Source organism: Mixophyes fleayi, chromosome 4 (genome assembly GCF_038048845.1).
Source record: "Mixophyes fleayi isolate aMixFle1 chromosome 4, aMixFle1.hap1, whole genome shotgun sequence".
In the NCBI taxonomy this organism is placed as follows: domain Eukaryota; kingdom Metazoa; phylum Chordata; class Amphibia; order Anura; family Limnodynastidae; genus Mixophyes; species Mixophyes fleayi.
In genome coordinates this window covers 1,683,398-1,703,103 of record NC_134405.1, presented here as the reverse complement: position 1 = coordinate 1,703,103, position 19,706 = coordinate 1,683,398, and the positions used below count along the sequence as shown (strand labels likewise).

Sequence of the window (19,706 nt, the reverse complement as noted above, 5' to 3'; positions counted from 1 at the left end):
GGCTCCCTGGGTCAAAGTTCTGGCAAGCGTACACGATAGAGAGGTCTGACCGGAACCCTAGCCCTCCTAAAACCTGGCCAGGACCCAACTGAACTACCTCACATTGGTTTCATCCCAATGGGTGCAGGGGTGTCTGAATACATAGCTGGACAGACAAACAAATCAAATCCATCTAGTGGAAGTTCCCAAAACAGGCTCCCTGGGTCAAAGTTCTGGCCAGTGTACACCAACGGGAGGTCTGACCAAGACCCTAACCCCCTTAAAACCTGACCAGGATCCAACTGGACCACCTCATGTTGGTTTCTTCCCAATCGGTGCAGGGTGTTTAAAATATTAGCCTACAAAACAAACAAAGAAACTTCTTCTTTTATATATTGTGGCCAAGAGACCTCTGTGTCACACCTTTCCTGCATAGGGACATGTGAGGTCCCGGGGAATCTTCAGATAATGGGTTATATCCTTGTAGAGTAAGACTCCTAACCTGCACACACACGGGTGGTATAATTAAGTAATTAGACTTGTGTATTTAATCCTGAATTGTGCACTTGTTAGGGGTGACTGATGCTGAACTAGTTGGCCAGTTTTGAGAGAGCTGAACTATGTTTAGTTAGCATTAGGGTCACCAGGAGGTGTAAGCAAAGGGTATTACTTGCTGGTTTCATCCCGACAAGAAGTGTTACCGTTTATTGGGTTGCAAACAAATGTACGTTTTATTTGCATTAAGAAGTTGTCTGTGTTGCTGATGTCTGCAGGGTGCTCCTGCAATAAATGGTGTCAGAAAGTGTCAACAGTGCTACAAGAAGGGGCACTTTTGTTACAATATATAGATGTGGGGGCACTCTATTAACGGTTAGGTTACTATAGAGGATTAATCTAATGATCAATATTTCATCTCTTTTTAAAGTTTTATGTAAGTAACATGACCCAGGGGATCACCACATGGATCGGTCTCACAGATGTGGACGGCAGCTGGAGATGGGTGGATGGGACGTCCTATGACACTACACCAAAGTAAGATGTTGAACTAATAAAAGCCCATGTGCCAAGTTTAAATTCCCATTTTTACTACAAATAACTTCCCCTACATCATTAGGAGTATGATGCCGTACACACATAGATGAACACTGAGTCACTCCTAGAGTTACCCACAATTACATCTTTGGAAGTACATGGATTTGGATTGTTAAACCAATCCTCTATGCGTGTTGATATGATCTATCAACCCCTGCACCACACCAACAACTTCCTCAAAATTTCTCTGCATGGCTTCCGTATATGACTTCCCGATATAACCACCATAGTCATGGGTGATTTCAACATCCCCATTGATAATTCACATTCTGCCTATGTTTCTAACCACTGTTTCTAACCTCCTCTCTCAGCATCTCCCAGTGGATTGACTCCTCTACTCATAGGAATGGCCACTGTCTTGGTCTTTTTTCTCCAGACAATGCTCAATTTCTGATTTCCTTAACACTCTTTTTCCCCTCTTGGATCATCACCTTATCAGCTACAAGCTCTCGCCCAGGACTTTAACCTCTCTGCTTTCAAACCTTACAATGCCTCCTCATAACTAGGAAATATTAAAATGATTCATTTTCATCAGTTTCCCACCTCTGTCCAGCACATTCTCCTTTACTGATATGGCAGTACCTCATTTTCACCAAATCCTAGCAATAGCCCTTGATCAATTGGTTCCAGGTACTCTTCATACTCCGTGTGGACTTCAATATCAGCCACTAAAGTAACATGAAATCTTCAAAAACTTTCTGGCAAAGCAGAACATCACTGGCGTAAATCAAACCCTAGCACTAACCCTAACCCTAACCCTAACCCTTCGGCCAGGGTTGCCTAACCCTAACCCTAACCCTAACCCTAATATGTCCGCTCACCCTAGCACTAACCCTAACCTTAATGATTTCTGCACATATAATCATTACTTATAATGATTTAATCACATATATTCCTACGAAACACTTCTATTAAAATGCTCTGGACACTGCTAAACAAACATACTTCCAATCTCCCATCACTGCTCAGACTTCTAACTCCAAACGCCATTTTAACACATTTACATCTCTTCTCAACCCTGCCACCCGAACCCTCTGACTACTATCTGTGCCCAAGATCTTGTTTCCTACTTCAAATACAAGATTGATAAGATTCAACTTAAAATGGTACAATCTTTCTTGCGATCAGCTCAATACCATCCTGGCACCCTCTGCCATTACTCTCTACTTATCTTCCTAGTCTACCACCTGTCCTCTTGATCTCTGATATCTTTCCATCATTATTCAAGCATGCAGTAATTCTCATATTACCTTCTCATCTCTCAGCTTCCATTCCCTTTCAAGCTTCCGGGGAGGATGTGGGGGGGGGGGGGGAGGGGAATTGTCTACAATTGCCTTACACTCTTTCTTTTCTCACACAACCATTTGAATGCTCTTCAATCAGGCTTTCGTACCCAACATTCCACAGAGACTGCACTCAACAGTTGTTAATGATTTGATCACTGCAAAATCTAAAGGCCATTACTCTCTTCTAATTCTCCTGGATCTCTCTGCTGCATTTGACATTGTTGGCCTCTCTCTTTTCATACAAATGCTACAATCACTCACTAAGTCTTCAGGACACTGTCCTGTCCTGGTTCTCACCATAGGTATTTATTCGCTGTGACAGGATGGACCTCCTATGCCACCCTGGGCTTTGGTTACACTGGGTTGCTGTTGCAATTATAGTTCCTCTCTGGTTTTGAATCACACATGTGCCCTCTGTGAATTGGACCTTGTAATCTTTTCTCTCAAGGATGCTTATAGCGATAAGGTTGGTTCCCAAATCTTGGATGTCTGTAGTGACAGTCTCACCTTATATGCTTAGGCGCACTGTGATTGTCCTGACTTTCGACGCAGTAAGAACTTTATCTCCAATTCCTTTAACCAAAATAGGTTTACATGGTTTCAACGAACTGAACCATTCTTGATTGCTTGCAGCTAAAGTGTCTAGTGGCACCAGAGTTCATATTAGAGATGGGCGGGCTCGATTCCCCGAGAACCGAACCCACCCGAACTTTGCCTATCTGAGTACCGAGCCGAGCAGGCTCGATACTGTCCCGCCCGCTCGGAATCCAAATCGAGGCCGAACGTCATCGTGACATCGTCGGATCTCGGGGCTCGGTTCTCGCGATACTTGAAAATTATAAATAGCGTATTTTCCCATGTATAAGACGCACCTTTTTCACAAAAATTTTGGGTCTAAAACCTGGGTGCGTCTTATACAGGGGTAGCGGGGATGCAGGGGGGAAGGACAGCGGTATGCGCGCATCCAGGATGAGGGGGGCAAAGGCACAGTGGCAGTGGGGATACAGGAGGAGGGGGTCAGAGGTACAGTGGCAGCTGGGAGGGGCGATTGCAGGGAGAGTGTGCTGCCCGGCTGCTCTGATCACAATCAGGGCAGCTGGGCAGCACACTCTCACTGCAGGTCCGTTCGGCAGAGACAGACAGGGAGAGTGTGCTGGCCGACTGCTCTGACTGTGATCAGAGCAGCCGGCCAGTACACTCTCCCTGCCCTTTATGACAGCTACCGTAATATTTTTTTTTTCAAATTTCGGGGCCAAAATAGAGGTGCGTCTTATACATGGGAGCGCCTTATACATGTGGAAATACGGTACCTGCCTCCACAGCAATCCATCGCCATTTGACAGAGGGAAAGAGCAGGGTGTAGTCACAGGCTGATTAGAGCAGGGACAGACAATACAATTCTGATTCCAATTGTGCTAACAATCGATAGAGAAGTCTTTTTTTTTTCAATATTTGGCACTCCAAGTGCTTTTTGGGTGTCCCCCATTGTTTTTCATAAATATTTCTGGCTGTCAAAAGTCATATTTGTCAGCAGTATCTAAAACAATTTGTAGCACTACAAGTGCTTTGGGTACAGAATGGATTCAAAGCAGTCCACATATGAGCAGAATGAGCAACCAGGTTCTGTCACCAGTCCTGATTATAGTGTTCCCAGTACGTCATCTGGGCAAGGCAATGTCAAACTACACAGTGTTTTGAAATCAGTCCAAAAAACACACACCAAAAAAAATTTACTGTGTTGAAGCGAAAAAGAAGTGTTACTGAGGAAAAGTTAAGTGCCGATAAAAAAAAAATTGCCAACATGCCATTCTACATACGCAGTGGCAAAGAGAGAATGAGGCCTTCGCCTTTCTCTATTAGTGGCAGATCCAAAAATGTTACCGAGCCTACAAGTGGTGCACAGCTACTGTTACGCGTCAAAGCCGAGCTGCAAGATAACAGGCACCAATCCCTGTGGAGAGTCCATCCAACAGTGGGATGTCTAATCGTGAGCATTCTGTTAGTGTACTCATGAAAAAGGACCCTTTCAGCAGTTCTGCTGATGTGTGCCTGAACAGCCCGAGTGTAGCCGGTGATACACAAATTGAGGATGCCACTTTGGAATTAGAAGAGGATGAGGTGGAGATTTGTGTAGGCAACGAGGGTGCTAATGATAATGTTGATGATTATGATGCAGACAGATACCAAATTGCCTTTCTCAATTTCTATTTATATTCTAGACTCTATAACGGCTGAATAGTTTTCTATTTTACTCCTAGTGGAGAGGGGATCTGATGCAGACAGATACCAAACTACCTTGGTCCATTTATTTTTACATTCTAATTTCACAGTCTATGCAGGCTGCTTTTTTTCTATTCAACTACAAGTGGAGGGTGGGGGGGTCATAGATATCCACTAAACTACCGTGGTCTATTTATTTTTACTTTCTAATTCCACAGTCTATGCAGGTTGCTTTTTTTCTATTCAACTACAACCAACTTAAGCAAGAGGTGGTAACTAGGTGGAATTCCACCCTGTACATGCTTCAGAGGATGGAGGAACAGCGCAAAGCCATCTAAGCATATTGCACAAGCCATGACATTGGGAAAGGAGGGGGGATGTATTTCAGTCTTGCACAGTGGGGAATCCTTTCAGTGCTGTGCAAGGTGCTGAAACCATTTGAAGTTGTAACGTGTGAGGTGAGTGCAGACTCTGCTAGTTTGAGCCAAGTCATTCCTTTAATTAGACTATTGGAAAAGCAGCTTGAGAAACTGAAGGAGGAGCTGAAAGCAAGCAATTCAGCAAAGTATGTTGGCCTTGTCGATCAAGTACTTCATTTGCTTTACAATGATCCTCGAGTTATTAAGATCTTGAACTCGGATCAGTACGTTTTGGCCACTGTGCTTGATCCAAGGTTTAAGACCTACATTGAGTCTTTACTTGTAAACAGGGCCGCCGAGAGGGGGGGGGAGCGGGTACATTTTACCCGGGCCCGGCCATGCCAGGGGGCCCGGGCCGGGCCCTCTCCGCTAATTAAATTTTTTTTTTTTTTTATAATTTTCTTTTTTGCGATTTTTATTTATTTTTATTTTTTTTCCCGCGGGGGGGGGGGGGGGGGGTTATTCGTTGGTGGGGGGAGCTGGAAGAAAAAAAGAAAAAGAAAAAAAACGATACTCACGTGATCGCGCGGCGCCGTGTCCCTCCTCTCCTCTTCTCCATTCACACTGACTGCCGGGCGTGACGTCATCAAGTCACGCCCGTCAGTCAGTGAGGAACGCTGCAGCCAGCATGAAGAAAGAAGACAGAAGAGGAGATAGAAGAAAAGAAAGGAAAGAAGTTGACAGAAGAGAAGAAAAGAAAGGAAAGAAGTTGACAAAAGGTAAGTAAAGAAACGGAGAGGCAAGGGGAGGAAAACAGAGATGGACAGTACTATAAAGAAAGGGGAGAGAAAAACAGAGGAGGGAAAAAAAGCAGAGAGCCACAGAGGAATTAAAAAAAAAGTGGGAAAGAGGAACAGAGGAGAAAAAAAAGGAGAGAGGAACAGAGGAGAAAAAAAAGTGGGAAAGAGGAACAGAGGAGGAAAAAAAAGTGGGAGAGAGGAACAAAGGAGGAAAAAAAGTGGGAAAGAGGAACAGAGGAGGGAAAAAAAGTGGGAGAGAGGAACAGATGAGAAAAAAAGTAGGAAAGAGGAAGAGTGGAGGAAAAAATAGTGGGAAAGAGGAACAGAGGAGAAAAAAAAGTGGGAAAGAGGAACAGATGAGGAAAAAAAGTGGGAAAGAGGAACAGAGGAGAAAAAAAAGGAGAGAGGAACAGAGGAGAAAAAAATGTGGGAAAGAGGAACAGTGGAGGAAAAAAAGGAGAGAGGAACAGATGAGAAAAAAAAGTAGGAAAGAGGAAGAGTGGAGGAAAAAATAGTGGGAAAGAGGAACAGAGGAGAAAAAAAAGTGGGAAAGAGGAACAGATGAGGAAAAAAAGTGGGAAAGAGGAACAGAGGAGAAAAAAAAGGAGAGAGGAACAGAGGAGAAAAAAATGTGGGAAAGAGGAACAGTGGAGGAAAAAAAGGAGAGAGGAACAGATGAGAAAAAAAAGTAGGAAAGAGGAAGAGTGGAGGAAAAAATAGTGGGAAAGAGGAACAGAGGAGGAAAAAAAGTGGGAAAGAGGAACAGTGGAGGAAAAAAAGGAGAGAGGAACAGAGGAGAAAAAAAGTTTTGGGGGCTATTGAATGTTGGGGTGAGTTTAGGGAGAATGAGGTCTATTTATTAAATGTGACTGAATTATTTAATGGCAGTGATGGTTGCAAGAAATAGGTACTGCTGGGGCTGTTTGCAGGAAGTTTATTTATTAAATGTGAATAGTATTATTTTAATGTTGGGGCTGGAGGAAGGCCTAATTATTAATTGTGGGTGCTATTGATTTAACGCCGGGGCTGGCTGTAATTTTCTAAATGTAGCCATTTTTTTTTCAAAATAGGTCCTTCAACATTCCTGGATCCGGACAAGCCACAACTAAAGAAACCAGCAGCCACAGGTGGAGAAAGTGAGAAGAACAGGTAGGAGAGAGCAGCACAGTGTGTGAAATGTTGTGATTCTAGTAGGGACAATACCAATTTTTGGTGAATGTTGTGCCCAATGTAAGGTGTAGGCCAAGACTGAACTGTTTGTGTACACACTGCATTGTTTGTATACTACACTGTGGTGGTAGATGTCCTGAAAGTCAGGAGTGCTTGAACATATGTCACGCTCCGGCGAATTGAGAGCCTAGTGGTTTTTATGTTAGCCACGCCCCAATGGCACGTTTTCCACGCCCCCAAATGCATGACCACACCTCCCAAAATTTTTGCACCGCCGTTTGGCTAGCCACGCCCCTGAATGCATGATCATACACCTAAATTGTTTTGCGCCGCCATAAGGCGGCGCAAAAAAATTTTGGGGCTTACTTGAATATGAGGGGGGCCCCATGAATTTGTTGTACCCGGGCCCTGAATTCTTCTTGGCAGCCCTGCTTGTAAATGAGCGAGATGTGAACTGTTGCAAGGAGCTATTGCTCAGCAAGTTGTCCGCTGAACTGGGCCTCGGCTTGACTACGTGTCCTCCTTCACTTTCTCAAGCTGCTGCTGCTCGTAAAAAATTAAATTTCCAAAAAAGAAGCAGGGAAGACGCAGGGGGCAGACCAGAACAATTTAACATCTGGGCTGGTTTGAAGGATTTTTCAAAAAAATGTGTCACTTTGCCCAAAACTCCATCCAATACGAGTATAAACATGCAAAGGATGGTGGAGGATTATTTTCAAGAGGTAATTGATATGGAAATGTCAGACAGTCCCTTTCCTTACTGGGAGGAAAAGCAAGCCATTTGGAAACCCATGTACAAACTTGCTTTGCAATACCTAAGCTGCCCACCCTCCAGTGTGTACTCTGAACGAGTGTTCAGCACAGCAGGGAACTTAGTCAGTGATCGCCGTAGAAGGTTACTTCCAAAAAATGTGGAGAAAATGATGTTTATAAAAATGAACTACATCTTCCACGAAGAAGGCCTTCACCATCAAAGACATCCAAGCACTGACTGTTCTCTAATGGCGGATTCAAGCGGCGATGAATTGATAGTCTGTGATGATGACGTACACACTGATGAGGGTGAGGATGAAGATCCCGATGATGACGATAACATCTTTTTAAAACTTTCTATTTAAGTCTAGGGTTCAATCCAACCCCAAAGAGGAAAGGGACTTGGGGCATTTCCATATCACGTACCATCTTGAAAGGTTGCTGTTTTGGCAATTTATCATTATGGGTAGGGTGTCATACACAGACTGACCCCAAACTGCCTTTGTCCATTTCAAATAATATTGTACGGTCTATAACGGCTAATTTTTTTTGTGTTTTCTACAACTGGAGGGGGACCTATAGAGACAGCAACCTAACTGCCTTTGTCCAATTCTTTACATATTTAACTATAAGTGTAGGGTGTAATATACATCCAAAGACAATGGCTGCATTGCCAATATGCATAGATGGAGAGGAAGACAATCTGGTATGTGTGTAGAATTAATGAAGGCCTACCTACCAGGAATTAAACTGTTTTTTTGATAATTTATTAGCTTTACAATTACATTACTTATCCAAGAAACAGGTGGAGCACTAAATTTGGTTATTTTAGGCCCAAAAACATTGATTTTCCAACAAAATAGCAAAACAAAACCAAACAAAACCAAAACCAAAACATCCAATGGCGGTTTTGCAAAACCAAAACCAAAACACAACGGTAATCCAGATCCAAAACCGAGTACAAAACCAAAACACGGGGATCAGTGACCATCTCTAGTTCAAATACCTCCAGTCCGTCTTGTGACTGTGTGCTTCATTTAATGCCAACTCATTAGATTTGTCACGCTTCATCTGCTGCGCACCTCTTGAATCTTTCAGCATACATTCAGATGCTGTAACGAAATTACTGTCTATGACTTCATGAAGACCTATCTGTGCCTCTCTCGGCACTTCTCTGCAGCAGAGCTCGGATTGCGCTAATTGGATACTCACCTGTCACTCGTTCCACCGATGGTCTGTAGTGTTGTGATCGGCTCTCCGGAGCGATCACCTAATTGGGTCTCTGGGGCGGGAGTTTCAAACTACTTCCTATTTAAACCTGCACTGCCACTTGCTCGGTGTTAGTGCGACTCGTTTGCTGTGACTTTGACTCCCAGTTATCCTTTGGCACTATCTTTACCCTTTGGATCTCTGTGTACCAGTATCGCCTGTCTGACCAAGTCTGTGGAACATCCTTGTGTACTTTGCTGCCTGATTCCAGTGTACCAGTTCCTGGCGTGTCTGACAACTCTTTCGGCCTGATTCCAGTGTGCCAGTTCCTGGCGTGTCTGACTACTCTTTCGGCCTGATTCCAGTGTACCAGTTCCTGGCATGTCTGACTACTCTCTCGGTCTGATTCCAGTGTGCCAGTTCCTGGCGTGTCTGACTACTCTCTCGGCCTGATTCCAGTGTGCCAGTTCCTGGCGTGTCTGACTACTCTCTCGGCCTGATTCCAGTGTGCCAGTTCCCGGCATGTCTGACTACTCTCTCGGCCTGATTCCAGTGTGCCAGTTCCTGGCGTGTCTGACTACTCTCTCGGCCTGATTCCAGTGTGCCAGTTCCTGGCGTGTCTGACTACTCTCTCGGCCTGATTCCAGTGTGCCAGTTCCCGGCATGTCTGACTACTCTCTCGGTCTGATTCCAGTGTGCCAGTTCCCGGCATGTCTGACTACTCTCTCGGTCTGATTCCAGTGTGCCAGTTCCTGGCGTGTCTGACAACTCTCTCGGCCTGATTCCAGTGTGCCAGTTCCTGGCGTGTCTGACTACTCTCTCGGCCTGATTACAGTGTACCAGTTCCTGGCGTGTCTGACAACTCTCTCGGCCTGATTACAGTGTACCAGTTCCTGGCGTGTCTGACAACTCTCTCGGCCTGATTACAGTGTACCAGTTCCTGGCGTGTCTGACTACTCTCTCGGCCTGATTACAGTGTACCAGTTCCTGGCGTGTCTGACTACTCTCTCGGCCTGATTCCAGTGTGCCAGTTCCTGGCGTGTCTGACTACTCTTTCGGCCTGATTCCAGTGTACATTCAGATGCTGTAACGAAATTACTGTCTATGACTTCATGAAGACCTATCTGTGCCTCTCTCGGCACTTCTCTGCAGCAGAGCTCGGATTGCGCTAATTGGATACTCACCTGTCACTCGTTCCACCGATGGTCTGTAGTGTTGTGATCGGCTCTCCGGAGCGATCACCTAATTGGGTCTCTGGGGCGGGAGTTTCAAACTACTTCCTATTTAAACCTGCACTGCCACTTGCTCGGTGTTAGTGCGACTCGTTTGCTGTGACTTTGACTCCCAGTTATCCTTTGGCACTATCTTTACCCTTTGGATCTCTGTGTACCAGTATCGCCTGTCTGACCAAGTCTGTGGAACATCCTTGTGTACTTTGCTGCCTGATTCCAGTGTACCAGTTCCTGGCGTGTCTGACAACTCTTTCGGCCTGATTCCAGTGTGCCAGTTCCTGGCGTGTCTGACTACTCTTTCGGCCTGATTCCAGTGTACCAGTTCCTGGCATGTCTGACTACTCTCTCGGTCTGATTCCAGTGTGCCAGTTCCTGGCGTGTCTGACTACTCTCTCGGCCTGATTCCAGTGTGCCAGTTCCTGGCGTGTCTGACTACTCTCTCGGCCTGATTCCAGTGTGCCAGTTCCCGGCATGTCTGACTACTCTCTCGGCCTGATTCCAGTGTGCCAGTTCCTGGCGTGTCTGACTACTCTCTCGGCCTGATTCCAGTGTGCCAGTTCCTGGCGTGTCTGACTACTCTCTCGGCCTGATTCCAGTGTGCCAGTTCCCGGCATGTCTGACTACTCTCTCGGTCTGATTCCAGTGTGCCAGTTCCCGGCATGTCTGACTACTCTCTCGGTCTGATTCCAGTGTGCCAGTTCCTGGCGTGTCTGACAACTCTCTCGGCCTGATTCCAGTGTGCCAGTTCCTGGCGTGTCTGACTACTCTCTCGGCCTGATTACAGTGTACCATCATCATCATCATCATCATCATTTATTTATATAGCGCCAACATATTCCGTAGCGCTTTACAATTGGGGACAAACGTAATAAACTAATAAACAAACTGGGTAAAACAGACAAAGAGGTGAGAAGGCCCTGCTCGCAAGCTTACAATCTATGGGACAATGGGAGATTGACACATGAGGTTAAGTATACATTTTGCATCTTGGCCCAGCCAGACTGCAAAGGTAGGGTGACTCATAAGCTAAATGATCCTGTCACACAACAATGTTGGTCCGGGGGTAGTTGTCTTGTGTGAAATTGTGTAACAGGCTAAAGGTAGTGAGGTTAAGATGGTGGTTGAGGAATATTATAAGCTTGTCTGAATAGGTAGGTTTTCAGAGAACGCTTGAAAGTTTGTAGAACAGAGGAGAGTCTTATTGTGCGAGGGAGAGAGTTCCATAGAGTGGGTGCAGCCCGAAAAAAGTCCTGTAACCGGGAATGGGAGGATGTAATGAGGGTGGATGAGAGACGCAGATCTTTTGCAGAACGGAGTTGCCGAGTTGGGAGATATTTTGAGACAAGAGAGGAGATGTATGTTGGTACCAGTTCCTGGCGTGTCTGACAACTCTCTCGGCCTGATTACAGTGTACCAGTTCCTGGCGTGTCTGACTACTCTCTCGGCCTGATTACAGTGTACCAGTTCCTGGCGTGTCTGACAACTCTCTCGGCCTGATTACAGTGTACCAGTTCCTGGCGTGTCTGACTACTCTCTCGGCCTGATTACAGTGTACCAGTTCCTGGCGTGTCTGACTACTCTCTCGGCCTGATTCCAGTGTACCAGTTCCCGGCGTGTCTGACAACTCTCTCGGCCTGATTCCAGTGTACCAGTTCCCGGCATGTCTGACTACTCTCGGCCTGATCTCTATGTACCAGTATCCAGCGTGTCTTATTACTCTGATACCTTCATTGCATCATTCCGGATCTGCTGTTCTGTAGAGACATTCTCCTGTGATTCAGATCTATTGTTACATTCTGACAAACACCCTGAAGGCCGCGACCTGCTGGTTCCCGGCAGCTACGTTCATCCTGCCTTCCGGCGGTTCTTGGTGAACACCGGGGAGTCCGTTAGACTCCGCGCCTCTCGGCTGCCAGCGCCAATGAGGATTAATACAAGTATTTGAATTGAAACAGATGCCTTCCCCCATCTTGTGACATACAAAGCACTTGTACTTGAGCTTTTTGGATTTCCTACCTATTGTGAGTAGAGCGGTACTCTCTGCATTTGCCTCAATGGGAATTCTTTGTTGGAACTGCAGCAGCTGAGCTCTCACGATTTCTGTCCAAAACTACTTCTGGGAAATCATACTCTGGTGTGAGATTCTGCAGCATCGCCATCCCGACCTCCTCATCCTCCACCTGTCATCCCACAGTTGCCAATTGCTGGATTATTGACAGCATTTTGTCTATGTGCTCATTTATGTTCTCACAAGCACTAGTTTCATCCCGTACAATGTGCGCCTCAAGTTAATTCTTCTCATCAGTCCTTTGTCCTCATAAACAGTTTGCAGAACAGTCCACATCTCATTTGCTGACTATTTCTCATTAATAATGGAGCACAAATGCTGTTCCACAGCTAAGCCTATGGTGCCCATGGGTCAATCCACCTCATCAGCGTCTGGACTATCTCCCGGATTAACTGTGACTTTCCACAACTTTTGCCGTTTTAATTGCATTTGCATTGTGAATTTCCACGTTGCATAATTCTCAAAACCTTTTAACTTGGCAAAGTTCATACCGGTGCTTGTGCTGTGCATTTCTCTTTGTGTACTTAAATAAAGGACTTTTTTGACATATAAGCTTCCTTTTGTTCTCTTGCAGTTCTGCTACTGTTCTTTACATTTTAAGTGTTTACTTTAACACATGGTGCTGGGCCCATAGCTAGTTGGTTATACCTTTGATGTTGTGAAAGGTATCAGCTGTGTTAGGTGGATGAGAAGCCAGAAACTCTTTTGAACTTGAACAGGTCGCTGTTTATTGAACTTGACAACAGATGATATATGCAGGTACTTGTAGTACAGTTGCAGTCAGGCATACAGTTTATGCGGATACACTTATATATAGCTGGTACACATGCAGTTATGCTGATGCAGGATTCTTTGTATGTGCAGGTATCCTATTTGTGGTGGTACAGGATTTTCTATTATATAGTGGTACACAGTAGGGAGCCTTGACTTTGAGGCGCTTTTGGACCTTTATATTATATACTAGGTACACAGCTCCTAATGCTGCGTCCGTTCACTACACAGTCTGGATGGAAGTAACGGCGTGAAGCTGAACTTCCTATTTGCGCAGTTTGCGAATGCGCAGTAGAGCATTTAGGACAGTGGAGTCCTGACCCACTTCCTATTACCGCTAGACCACCAGGAAAAATGGGCACTATGACGACGGAGCGTAAGGCTCCTGTATACTATCACTGAGCCACTCTGTCAGACTCTGCATTGGTTGCCTGTTTCTCCTGGAATCCAATATAAAGTTCTTCTAATAACATACAAAACCATCAACAAAATTGCACCGACGTACATCTTCTCACTTGTCTCATAATATCTCCCAACTTGACACCTCCATTCAGAACAAGATCTGCGCCTCTCACCCACACTTATTACCTGCACCCAGTTTGTGGAATTTCCTCCCTCACACAACAAGACGTACCTCTATCTCTATTCTCCATTCCTCTCTATTCTTCAAATCTTCAAGCGTTCTCTGAAAACTCACCACTTCAGGTAAGCTAATGAAGTTCCTCTATCGCTCACTAAACCTCACAAGGTTACCCTATTACCACCCTTTACACAGTTAACAGAAGACAACAACTCACTGACCACATTACTGTGTGACTGATCATCAGCCACTAAGCACTTTTACCTTTACATTCTAGCTGGACCAATGTGCAATATGATGTAGCACAAACTTCCATTGCCCCATAGACTGTAAGCTGCGAGCAGGACCCTCTTACCTCTCTGCCCGTATTACCCAATATTCATTTCATTACTGTGTTTGTTCCCAATTGTGAAGTGCTATGAAATTTGTTGGCGCTATGTAACTAAATGTTGATGATGATGATGTAAAAAGTGGGAGATGCCAAATGCAGATGGCTCCAATTACTACAGACACTGTGAGGAGCTCTGTTATATAAGTACAGGAAGGATCAGTGATGATGCAGGATAATGGAGTATTATAAAATGTGTAATATGAGGCAGGATAATAGAGTAATATAGAATGTGTAGTATGAGGCAAGATAATGGAGTATTATAGAATATGTAGTATGAGGCAGGATAATGGGGTATTATAGAATGTGTAGTATGAGGCTGGATAATGGAGTATTATAGAATGTGTAGTATGAGGCTGGATAATGGAGTATTATAAAATGTGTAGTATGAGGCAGGATAATGGAGTATTATAGAAAGTGTAGTATGAGGCAGGATGATGGAGTATTATAGAATGTGTAGTATGAGGCAGGATAATGGAGTATTATAGAATGTGTAGTATAAGGCAGGATAATGTTGTATTATAGAATGTGTAGTATGAGGCAGGATAATGAGTATTAAAGAATGTGTAGTATGAGGCAGGATAATGGAGTATTATAGAATGTGTAGTATGAGGCAGGATAATGGAGTATTATAGAATGTGTAGTATGAGGCAGGATAATGTTGTATTATAGAATGTGTAGTATGAGGCAGGATAATGGAGTATTATAGAATGTGTAGTATGAGGCAGGATAATGGAGTATTACAGAATGTGTAGTATCAGGCTGGATAATGGAGTATTATAGAATGTGTAGTATGAGGCTGGATAATGGGGTATTATAGAATGTGTAGATTGAGGGAGGATAATGGAGTATTATAGAATGTGTAGTATGATGCAGGATAATAGAGTAATATAGAATGTGTAGTATGAGGCAGGATAATAGAGTATTATAGAATGTGTAGTATGAGGAAGGATAATGGAGTATTATAGAATATGTAGTATGAGGCAGGATAATGGAGTATTATGGAATGTGTAGTACAAGGCAGGATAATGGAGTATTATAGAATGTGTATTATGAGGCAGGATAATGGAGTATTATAGAATGTATAGTATAAGGCAGGATAATGGAGTATTATAGAATGTGTAGTATGAGTCAGGGTAATGGAGTATTATAGAATGTGTAGTATGAGGAAGGATAATGGAGTATTATAGAATATGTAGTATGAGGCAGGATAATGGAGTATTATGGAATGTGTAGTATGAGGCAGTATATTGGAGTATTATAGAATGTGTAGTATGAGGCAGGATAATGGAGTATTATGGAATGTGTAGTATGAAGCAGTATATTTGAGTATTATAGAATGTGTAGTATGAGGAAGGATATTGGAGTATTATAGAATGTGTAGTAAAAGGCAGGATAATGAGTATAATAGAATGTGTAGTATGAGGCAGGATAATGGAGTATTATAGAATGTGTAGTATGAGGCAGGATAATGGAGTATTAGAGAATGTATAGTATGAGGCAGGATAATGGAGTATTATAGAATGTGTAGTATGAGGCAGGATAATGGAGTATTATAGAATGTGTAGTATGAGGCAGGATAATGGGGTATTATAGAATGTGTAGTATGTGGCAGGATAATGGAGTATTAGAGAATGTATAGCATGAGGCAAGATAATGGAGTATTATAGAATGTGTAGTATGAGGTAGGATAATGGAGTATTAAAGAATGTGTAGTATGAGGCAGGATAATGGAGTATTATAGAATGTGTAGTATGAGGCAGGATAATGGAGTATTATAGAATGTGTAGTATGAGGCAGGATAATGGAGTATTATAGAATGTGTAGTATGAGGCAGGATAATGGAGTATTATAGAATGTGTAGTATGAGGCAGGATAATGGAGTATTATAGAATGTGTAGTATGAGGCAGGATAATGGAGTATTATAGAATATGTAGTATGAGGCAGGGTAATGGAGTATTATAGAATGTGTAGTATGAGGCAGGATAATGGAGTATTATAGAATGTGTAGTATGAGGCAGGATAATGGAGTATTATAGAATGTGTAGTATGAGGCAGGATAATGGAGTATTATAGAATGTGTAGTATGAGGCAGGATAATGGAGTATTATAGAATGTGTAGTATGAGGCAGGATAATGGAGTATTATAGAATGTGTAATATGAGGCAGGATAATGGAGTATTATAGAATGTGTAGTATGAGGCAGGATAATGGAGTATTATAGAATGTGAAGTATGAGGCAGGATAATGGAGTATTATAGAATGTTTAGTATGAGGCAGGATAATGGAGTATTATAGAATGTGTAGTATGAGGCAGGATAATGGAGTATTATAGAATGTGTAGTATGAGGCAGGATAATGGAGTATTATAGAATGTGTAGTATGAGGCAGGATAATGGAGTATTATAGAATGTGTAGTATGAGGCAGGATAATGGAGTATTATAGAATGTGTAGTATGAGGCTGGATAATGCAGTATTATAGAATGTGTAGTATGAGGCTGGATAATGGGGTATTATAGAATGTGTAGTATGAGGCTGGATAATGGAGTATTATAGAATGTATAGTATGAGGCTGGATAATGGCGTATTATAGAATGTGTAGTATGAGGCAGGATAAAGGAGTTTTATAGAATGTGTAGTATGAGGCAGGATAATGGAGTATTATAGAATGTGTAGTATGAGGCAGGATAATGGAGTATTATAGAATGTGTAGTATGAGGCTGGATAATGCAGTATTATAGAATGTGTAGTATGAGGCTGGATAATGGGGTATTATAGAATGTGTAGTATGAGGCTGGATAATGGAGTATTATAGAATGTGTAGTATGAGGCTGGATAATGGAGTATTATAGAATGTGTAGTATGAGGCAGGATAATGGAGTATTATAGAATGTGTAGTATGAGGCAGGATGATGGAGTATTATAGAATGTGTAGTATGAGGCAGGATAATGGAGTATTATAGAATGTGTAGTATAAGGCAGGATAATGTTGTATTATAGAATGTGTAGTATGAGGCAGGATAAGGAGTATTAAAGAATGTGTAGTGTGAGGTAGGATAATGGAGTATTATAGAATGTGTAGTATGAGGCAGGATAATGGAGTATTATTGAATGTGTAGTATGAGGCAAGATAATAAAGAATTATAGAATGTGTAGTAAGAGGCAGGATAATGGAGTATTATAGAATGCTTAGTATGAGGCAGGATAATGGAGTATTATAGAATGTGTAGTATGAGGCAGGATAATGGAGTATTACAGAATGTGTAGTATCAGGCTGGATAATGGAGTATTATAGAATGTGTAGTATGAGGCTGGATAATGGGGTATGATAGAATGTGTAGATTGAGGGAGGATAATGGAGTATTATAGAATGTGTAGTATGAGGCAAGATAATAAAGAATTATAGAATGTGTGGTAAGAGGCAGGATAATGGAGTATTATAGAATGTTTAGTATGAGGCAGGATAATGGAGTATTATAGAATGTGTAGTATGAGGCAAGATAATGGAGTATTATAGAATGTGTAGTATGAGGCTGCATAATGGAGTATTATAGAATGTGTAGTATGAGGCTGGATAATGGGGTATTATAGAATGTGTAGTATGAGGCAGAATAATGGAGTATTATAGAATGTGTAGTATGAGGCAGAATAATGGAGTATTATAGAATGTGTAGTATGAGGCAGGATAATGGTGTATTATAGAATGTGTAGTATGAGGCAGGATAATGGACTATTATAGAATGTGTGGTATGAGGCAGGATAATGGAGTATTATAGAATGTGTAGTATGAGGCAGGATAATGGAGTATTATAGAATATGTAGTATGAGGCAGGATAATGGAGTATTATAGAATGTGTATTATGAGGCAGGATAATGGAGTATTATAGAATGTGTAGTATAAGGCAGGATAATGGAGTATTATAGAATGTGTAGTATGAGTCAGGGTAATGGAGTATTATAGAATGTGTAGTATGAGGAAGGATAATGGAGTATTATAGAATATGTAGTATGAGGCAGGATAATGGAGTATTATGGAATGTGTAGTATGAGGCAGTATATTGGAGTATTATAGAATGTGTAGTATGAGGCAGGATAATGGAGTATTATGGAATGTGTAGTATGAGGCAGTATATTTGAGTATTATAGAATGTGTAGTATGAGGAAGGATAATGGAGTATTATAGAATGTGTAGTATGAGGCAGGATAATGGAGTAATATAGAATGTATAGTATGATGCTGGATAAAGTAGTATTGAAGAATGTGTAGTATAAGGCAGGATAATGGAGTAATATAGAATGTGTAGTATGAGGCAGGATAATGTAGTATTACAGAATGTGTAATATGAGGCAGGATAATGGAGTATTAGAGAATGTATAGTATGAGGCAGGATAATGGAGTATTTTAGAATGTGTAGTATGAGGCAGGATAATGGAGTATTATAGAACGTGTAGTATGAGGCAGGATAATGGGGTATTATAGAATGTGTAGTATGTGGCAGGATAATGGAGTATTAGAGAATGTATAGCATGAGGCAAGATAATGGAGTATTATAGAATGTGTAGTATGAGGTAGGATAATGGAGTATTAAAGAATGTGTAGTATGAGGCAGGATAATGGAGTATTATAGAATGTGTAGTATGAGGCAGGATAATGAAGTATTATAGAATGTGTAGTATAAGGCAGGATAATGGAGTATTATAGAATGTGTAGTATGAGGCAGGATAATGGAGTATTATAGAATGTGTAGTATGAGGCAGGATAACGGAGTATTATAGAATATGTAGTATGAGGCAGGGTAATGGAGTATTATAGAATGTGTAGTATGAGGCAGGATAATGGAGTATTATAGAATGTGTAGTATGAGGCAGGGTAATGGAGTATTATAGAATGTATAGTATGAGGCAGGATAATGGAGTATTATAGAATGTGTAGTATGAGGCAGGATAATGGAGTATTATAGAATGTGTAGTATGAGGCAGGGTAATGGAGTATTATAGAATGTGTAGTATGAGTCAGGGTAATGGAGTATTATAGAATGTGTAGTATGAGGCAGGATAATGGAGTATTATAGAATATGTAGTATGAGGCAGGGTAATGGAGTATTATAGAATGTGTAGTATGAGGCAGGATAATGGAGTATTATAGAATGTGTAGTATGAGGCAGGGTAATGGAGTATTATAGAATGTGTAGTATGAGGCAGGATAATGGAGTATTATAGAATGTGTAGTATGAGGGAGATAATTTCTGTAGTGTGTTCCCAGCTTTAGAAACCTCAGCTTCCTATTTCATTTTGCTGCCTTCACCTGGACTTTCCTGCTAGTGAGGTGCAGAACTTGGGGCAATTCTGTGTCTACTCATGAAGACTGTCAGTGTGAGAACTAAACATGGACATGTAAGTCTTTGTTTTGTATTACAGGTTTTGGGCGGACAGGCAGCCAGATGATAATCATGGTCATCGTCTTGGAGGAGGTGAGGACTGTGGACAGCTTGAATATGGCGACAAGTGGAATGATGGCCACTGCTCTCGCAATCATCAGTACATATGTGAAATGAAAACTTTGTGAAAAAGTTTATAAAAAGAATATATATTTCTCTGTACCAGCACTTAGATAGGAGCTATAAGCTGCTGGCGCCATATTTGTGAATGATTATATCTATTTTCTTAAACTATTAAAAGAGAACTCCAAATACTGCTGCTCTTTATTCACTCCACCAGGTTGTAATAGAGAACATGGAGCTGTCCAAATGTTATAATTTTACTAAAAGTTTTAGTACCTAAATCAAGAACTTCATCAT

The 19,706-nt window shown here is 42.2% G+C and overlaps 1 protein-coding gene across 1 annotated transcript in view; it reads left to right on the top strand.

Moving 5' to 3' along the window:
* LOC142149540 (C-type lectin domain family 10 member A-like) overlaps window positions 1-19,474 on the top strand; it is a 51,507-nt gene extending 32,033 nt beyond the window's left edge. The window contains exons 5-6 of the mRNA XM_075204870.1: window positions 905-1,011; window positions 19,327-19,474. Of these exons, the coding sequence (XP_075060971.1) occupies window positions 905-1,011; window positions 19,327-19,474 (255 nt within the window). The remainder of the gene's footprint in view (window positions 1-904; window positions 1,012-19,326) is intronic.
* The last annotated feature ends 232 nt before the right edge of the window (window positions 19,475-19,706 follow it).